The following is a 7506-nucleotide window of genomic DNA, read 5'->3' as shown; positions in this document are numbered from 1 at the left end:
CCCCCCCCCCCCCTCCCTTTTTCAGTCCCGAAGTCGAAAACGAGTGGCATTCAATTGGCCACACTGTTCTCTGCCATGACGTCGACGTCGAGCGAGTGGCCCCGTGCTGGGATAAAGTCGAGACGTGCAGGAGCAGATCCAGAAAAATTTTCATAAGGAGAGACAAAAGTTTTAGCATTATAATCAAGGTTATTAGGTTCCATTTTGTGGAGGGCCAATAATTAGATATCTGAGGTCTTTGTGGGCTCAAAAGATGACATTGGAGGGTTGGCCACAATTTATTGCTCCATCTGACCTAAGAGACAGGAAATTGGAGACCCCCACAAATCCTAATTTCTTCAACTGTTTAAGTTACAGTTTGATGATGGGCTACTTCGATATGTACATAGGTTTTTTTGATAATTGAATAATCGAATCGTTTGCCTTCCCATTTTGATACGACCACGAGTTTCAAGGTTTTAAAGTTTCAACCTTTATGACATTATAATCCAACCATTGTGCTAAGATCTCACTAGCCACATTGGGTTTCGATCGGTCTCGAGACCCAATTCGTTCTACTGACATTTTCTCGACTAATAAAAATAACCCACATTCTCTGACGTCAGTTCGATCCTTAAATAATCAAATCATTTGCCTCCCTATTTTGATATAACGAGTTTCAAGTTTCAACCTTTATGACATTATAATCCGACCATTGTGCTAAGATCTCACTAGCTATGATGGGTTTCGGTTGGTCTTGAGACCCGAGTCGTTCTACTAATATTTTCTTGACTAATAAAAATAACCCACGTTCCCTAACATTAATTCGATCTTTAAATAACTGAACCATTTGCCTCCTCATTTTGATACAACGAGTCTCCAGTTTCAATCTTTATGACATTATAATCCGACCATTGTGCTAAGATCTCACTAGTCACGGTGGGTTTCGGATGGTCTCGAGAACTGAGTCGTTCAACCAACATTTTGTTAAAGAAATTGGATGATTTACATCTTCTCAAGTAAAACCCTTTTACAATTCTGTCTTGTTTGAAATCCAAATTCTTCCAAAATCTCTTTCTTCCTCATTTTTCAACAAAAAGATTCCAACTTTTTCTCTCTCTATGCTTAATTGTTTATGTAATTAAATTGAACAAAATAAACAAAAAAATTGGTTTCTCAAAGGAACAAAAATAAATAAATAAAACCCATCAAATAAAATTGCATTTTAATTACTCCATGTTCTTGAATTTGATTTTTGAGCTAATATTTAGCGTTGAATTTCCAATTTTGGTTGGTTTCAATTCCAAGAAAGGTCAGAAAGATATGGATAAGAGAGGAAAAAAAAAAAAAAAAAAACCAAATTTACAGAGCGAAAATTAAAGAAATTGTTATTAATCCGTTTCCAGCGGTCGGATTTGTCTCATATTTCTTGTTCCTTTGGGAAATTTGTCAATTAATTAAATTATTACAGATGAAGATCCAAACTCACTTGGTCCGCCGCCGTTTTTGCCTCGTATACAAACCGGGTCTGATGAGACCCGCCGGACCCACCGCCACCCACGGCAGTGCTGCCGCCCTTCATCATCTCATCTCCTGAAAACAGTGGCAACGGGTGCATGGACGTCCGTTCCCGGCTACCAAACGCCGGTACATTATTTTGTACGGCTGAGATTCTCCACATCGCTAACGGACTCCCGTTTATAGGCGCCGTGGTGGCTGCCGGAGAATACTGCCCACCAGGGCTGCCATAAAATCTGGTGGCGGAAGCGGTGGCGGCGGTGGGTGAATTTCTATTCCAAGAAGGGTAATTATTAACCTGCAGGCCGGAGGGAGCGGCGCCGGCTAGTCGCTGGTAGTTCATGAGCCCATACACATGGGCAGCGTCGGAGAAGGCTCCAATTCCATGAACCATAGCGGCTGCATTAGACTGAAGGTGAGCCCTTTTTGCATGTTGGCGCTCTCTTTTGTGGGCGTTTTGGTGCCCTCCTAAGGCTTGTGAAGTAGGGAAATTCCTACAACAATAATGGCATTCAAATCTCCGGCTACTTTCTCCTCCGCTGTTGTTGTTGTCGTTGTTGTTTTCTTTAGCATCTTCGCATGCAATAACCGTGTCATCTGACTCCGATTCCTCAATAGAAGACGCAGACGCCGCTACAACATTTTGGCTTCCAAATTCTATCCCAAAAAGTCTAATGCCCTTTTCTTTTGGCGCAGGCCGGATAAAGGGTAGTTGAGAGAAAGACTCAACGTTCATGAAATCATGAGTTTCTCGTTCAGGGTTACTCTTGTCCATGAAAATACGGTGGTTTTTGGATGATTCTTGAATTTGGGTCGTTGCCTGCGAGAGCGTTAAAACAACAAAGGAGAAGGAAGGTGAAAGAAAAGTAAGTCGAATTGAGTCGAGTCGAGACCAAACCGAGTTTTGTAATGTGGAAGGGAAAGGAGAGAATGTGTGGGGTCTATAAAGGGTGTGGGGATGGAAGTATTGGGGGCTGACCCATCTGAGAGTGAACCCTGACAAGGCCACAAGTTATGATCAGAGAGGCTTTGGCTTCTCAAAGTACCATCTTGGCTTCCTTAGTTTTTTGTTTGATGTGGAAACTTTGTTTTTTTTTTTTTACTTCTCTCCTCTTAACTCTCTCCTTCCATTACAAAAAAGTTTACTTGAACTGTCATTTTTTAGGGTTAACTTTTTATACTTTTAGGGTTTCTGACTCACAAGCTAGGTTTTTTTTTAACCCATCCCCAACTTAAAGTTTGATTTTTTACCTTTGTTTATCTCGGGTTTAACTATATTATCGAAGTTCCAATTCACATGGCAGTAAAAATTCAAACTTTACCTGTAATAGAGATTATTCGTGTGGTGAATCAGCTGGAATTTTGTTTAGATTAATAATCGTAGGGAAATTAAATATATATAATCAAAATGAAAATGAATAATGAAATTATGTACTTTTTTACCCAAAAGAGAGGTGGGTATCAATGCTTTAAATCTAACAAATTTATTGCCATAAAAGGGCGAAATTTATTATGTTACTTTCTTTAGTTAAATAATAAATTTTATGTTGAAGCTTATGAACCAAAAAAGAAGGAGATTTAGTATATCTATGGTTTCTTTTTTGGAAGAAATATATCATATTATATAAAAAAAAATACTCTTAATAATTATCATAAAAACTATATTGGGTGACGTTGTAGGAAATTTTTTAAAGAATGTCGAAATTATCAAGTAATACCAAATTCGAGTTCAAAATCGTGAACGTGTGGTGTTACGAAACCTAGATATGATAGTGAAGAACAACTGCTTGATATAAAAGGACAATGCTTGTCTGGTTAACCAATGTGTCGGATTAAGAAAGATTACCTTAATTTCATAGTGACATTGGTAAAACATCTATTTATTATCTCAAAAAAAAAAAAAAAAAAAAAAAAAACAACTTGCCTAAATTTGAATTTCTATCTTGTTGGAACTAAAAAAGAACAAATTAATGATAATTTATATATAAAAGGGTGGGAAGGCGAGAATTAGGGTGAGCTTAAGGTCAAAGATGGGGAATACGATTCTCGTTCCTGTCCTCACTCCCTACCTTATTTTCCGCACGTTAAATGAACATCTCTAGTCACCATAACAAACAATTAGTATCCATATTATTCTTCTTAGTCCAATCCTAACAGAGGTAGAGATCAAACCATCGATTTTTGAAACGATAATCAACGTCTTACAAGTGAGCTACATTTATAATTAGTTTGAGCCATGTTTACGTTGACACAAAGCCATTATCAAACGAAACCCGACGACAACGACATGAACATGTAGATGTTCGTGTATACATACACATCAAGGTGTGTATGTATACGACATGCATGTAGCGGTCGACCATCATTAAGAAGCCACGTTTAATATGAAACGTCGTTTATAAAGATATATGAGAGAAATGACATTACTTTAGCTCATGGGTAATTCTAAATTTCACTTTCTTTGTGTCTCTAGAACTGTCTTTGTGTATCAAAATAGTCCAAATTTCTCTCTCAAGGACCATCTTACTGGTAGTTGGTGTTGCCTCTTAATAGCTTTGTTGGGTGTTTTATATCAGCTTCCACAGATCTGAAAAAAGTGGTCCTCTTCCAAAACCAAGAACACACAAATATATATAATATAAACCCTACACGAATGGCCAAAAAAACCCACCTCCCTATCTTTATATTAAATGAATGGTTTAATGTGACGTCGCGAATAATCTTTCGATGCAGGATTTTTGACGTTTATCTATCTCTAATAACGGTTCGATATTGATTCGAAAAATGGTTCTTAAATTTTTCTTTCTCTCGTACGATATTGGTTAAAAAAAAAAACATACTTTACGTACAATGTGATGAATCGATGAGGAATCGAACGTAGCTAATTGTTACGAATCTTAAACGAGACGGAGACGGGGTATGTTATTTTAACCCTCAAGTAATTTTTCTTCTATCTCATGAGTCTCTATCTCTCTTTCTCTTCTGTGTGTGTGGTTAACAAAGTACAAGTGATGCCATGTCTCTTTCATCCTTTACTTTGTTTGAGACATTATAATTACCCTTCAAGCTCCCTTTGCTTTCCTTCTCCTACCTTCCCATTTATCCCATTTTACTCTCGACTTTTTCTTGTCTTCTCAAATTTACCATTTACAGTTTAAAAATTAACCGGATCTAAAAATTTGAACCGAGTACATATATCTGAATCAATTGAGCTGTGTTCAAATTGACATACAACTATTTATCTTTTACAAGTCATAACACGTCAGTAACATCGGTTACAAACATCAAATATTCTTAATTTTCATAATAATCTTAAAAGTAAGATATAATAGAGTAAGGTCGTAACTCTCTTTTCGGGTTGATCCAACAAAAAAAAAATGTCAACTTGCGAACCGACCCTAATTTTCGATCTTCCTAAAAACCAACCTAACGGAAACTGAACAAAATCTAACCCCAACCCAATTCTTATGATTTGAGTTGGGTAGTCTGGTTTGATCGAGTTCTCGAGTCATATGAACACTTCTATCAAAAATCAATAAAAACCCGTCATCTTAAACTTAATAAAAAAGAGAAACCCAAAAGTGAAAAAGGGTTGATATATAGTTTGGGGAGAACAAAAAGCTTAGAATTGAAAGGAACACATAATAAGCATCATTATAAAAGTTAGGATTTGGAAGAAGAAATTGGTTTGTTTACATTTGTAGCACTGAAATGGGTTGTTAACCAAATAAAGGTACAATTGTGGAGAGGGACCAAACATGAAAATGGAAAAGAGAAAAAGGGGTAATTAGCAATTGTAAGAAGTTTGAAGGTGAAGAAGTATTTGTCAGAAATGGGGAGTTTAAAGATATTTTTGGGAGTATCTCTGCAAAACCAGACTGGGTGGAGGCTCGTTTTGCAATTATTCTTCCTCCCAACTGCCTCTTCATAATTCTAACTTTCTTTGGAACCCCAAGACATTTCATTTTCTGCTGTCTTAGCAACATGTGTATGTGTATGTGTTTGTGTTTGTGTTTGTGTTTGTGTTTGTGGACCATATCCATACATTATTATTACACTCTTCGTCATGTCCCTTTTATTAACCCCTTCTTTTCGATGCGACATTCTCTTATTCTTTGTCTCTCTCTCTTGTTCTTGTTTCACCTTTCACATTCTTCTTAAACCCATGTTTTAGCAACCCTAATTGTTAACTAATCTTACATTTATGTATATATTAAGCGTTTAATCTATCAAATTTCAAGTTTAGGGTTTTATAACGTTCGCGAGCTATCATGTTTCTATTTGTTTTGTTCCCAATTCCACTTTTCTTGGCAGTGGACTTTTACGATCGTGCAGTATTCACTCCTAATATTGAGTCAAGCCAATTTGGGATTGCGTAAATCTCTAACTCTATTATGAGAAGATAGGTTTAGAAAACGGGACAAAGAGATTATTTGTCCACTTTTGATTGGATTTTACTATATTAAATGTACTTAATTACTCCTTTCTTTAAATGTATATTTTGTTGATTAATTATAAGTTAGAAGGTTGAAGAACAAGATCGAAAGTTTAAAGACTAATTAACTCATTGAAACAACGTAAAAATTGATTTTTTTTTAGAAAAATATAGGCTAAATAGAGTCCAAAGTAGGGGTGTTCGTGAATTAGGTTGGGTCGGGTTGGAAGATTGTTGTTAAGACCGAACCCAATTGTTCAGGTTGTAATTTTTTTTTATTCACACGACTTTTGTTGAATAATAAACCTAACTCAACTCAACTATAAATTTTTATGGTGGATTAGCTCCGATTATTTATACAATTTTTTTTTTAATAAAAGTAAAATGTTATTTCGATAATCAAAAAAATAATAATGACGAACCAACGAACCAACCCAACCCAACCCACATATTCCTGTTGATAAATTGGTTCGGATTTTAAACCCACGAACCAACCCAACCCATACAATTTTCACTTATTCGAATCCAATCCAAACTCACTCAAATAAGTTCATAATCCAACCATGGTTGAGTTAATCTAGTTTTTTGAATGCCCGTAGATTATAAATTATTATAAACAAAATCAAAAATTAATATGTCGACTTAGAAAGGTATTTAGACATGTAATCATAACAAAATTGAAGGTTTGTTTAAAATTTAAATTTGGAATAAAGGGAAATGTTAAAGAAAATCTATTTGTTGTTACTTAAAAGGGAAATTAATAATGTCATGAGACATTTAAAACAAAAAAACATGTCACGTGTGTACTACAAACCTCATTAAATTCTCCAAAAAAAAGAAAAAAAGGTTTGAAGGGTTAAGGCAATGGAGACAGGAGAATGGAAGGGTTTTTCATGGTCCTCTTCCCACATTTGTAGCCTTCAATGTCCTTTGACCACCCTACTACATTGCTATATATATATAGGTGATATTATTGAATTCTAATATTTTTGTCGATTGAGCTAAGTTCAAGTTGATATCCAAGTAATTGCCAATAAACATAATTTTAAACACATTTGAAAATTCAAAAGTTACTAGATTCCAGCAAAATGTGAAGACTCATAAAATTGTTCATATTATACAGAAGACATAAAAGTATGTAAAACAAAAAAGCATGGACATACGATACTCGAACCTAGTACGTGCCTCTGACTTATCTCTGTTTCATAGCCTCGTTACTTTGAAGTGTTCTCACCACGTGTCATGTAGACTTAGATACTATTTGAAAACAAAAAAGGTGTGTGGCCCCATTTGTAGGGTCGAAATACTTAAAAATAATAAATTCGTGAGCTTTTGTTACTTAGCAACCACAACCCTGAACATGATGACTTGATTGGTCTAGGTGTGCAACTAGCTAGTTATCTGCCCACTAAGTTATATATATGTGGGACATAAGTAACTTAAACATGAGACACGTAATTGTGACGTAATTGTAGAGGATTGTTGGGAGGGAGTCTTGCATTGGTTAATTAAGGGGATGATCATGGGTTTATAAGATGAGATCTTTTGGAGAAACCAAAAGCAAAGTCACGAGA

General features: G+C 35.7%; 1 protein-coding gene across 1 annotated transcript; it reads right to left on the bottom strand.

Annotated features, from left to right (window-relative positions):
- Positions 1–1340: 1340 nt before the first annotated feature.
- Positions 1341–2491, bottom strand: LOC111441502 (zinc finger protein GIS2-like). The gene has a single exon (XM_023078529.1). The coding sequence runs from the start codon at positions 2270–2272 to the stop codon at positions 1445–1447; it is 828 nt and encodes a 275-aa protein (XP_022934297.1). The 5' UTR covers positions 2273–2491; the 3' UTR covers positions 1341–1444.
- Positions 2492–7506: the final 5015 nt, after the last annotated feature.

The sequence above is a fragment of the Cucurbita moschata genome, unplaced genomic scaffold, assembly GCF_002738365.1.
Source record: "Cucurbita moschata cultivar Rifu unplaced genomic scaffold, Cmos_1.0 Cmo_Scf00004, whole genome shotgun sequence".
NCBI lineage: Eukaryota > Viridiplantae > Streptophyta > Magnoliopsida > Cucurbitales > Cucurbitaceae > Cucurbita > Cucurbita moschata.
This window is presented reverse-complemented; position numbering and strand designations above follow the sequence as displayed.

Coding starts and splice junctions, on each gene's coding strand:
- LOC111441502 (XM_023078529.1), bottom strand. CDS start 2,272: ATGGACAAGAGTAACCCTGAACGAGAAACTCATGATTTCATGAACGTT.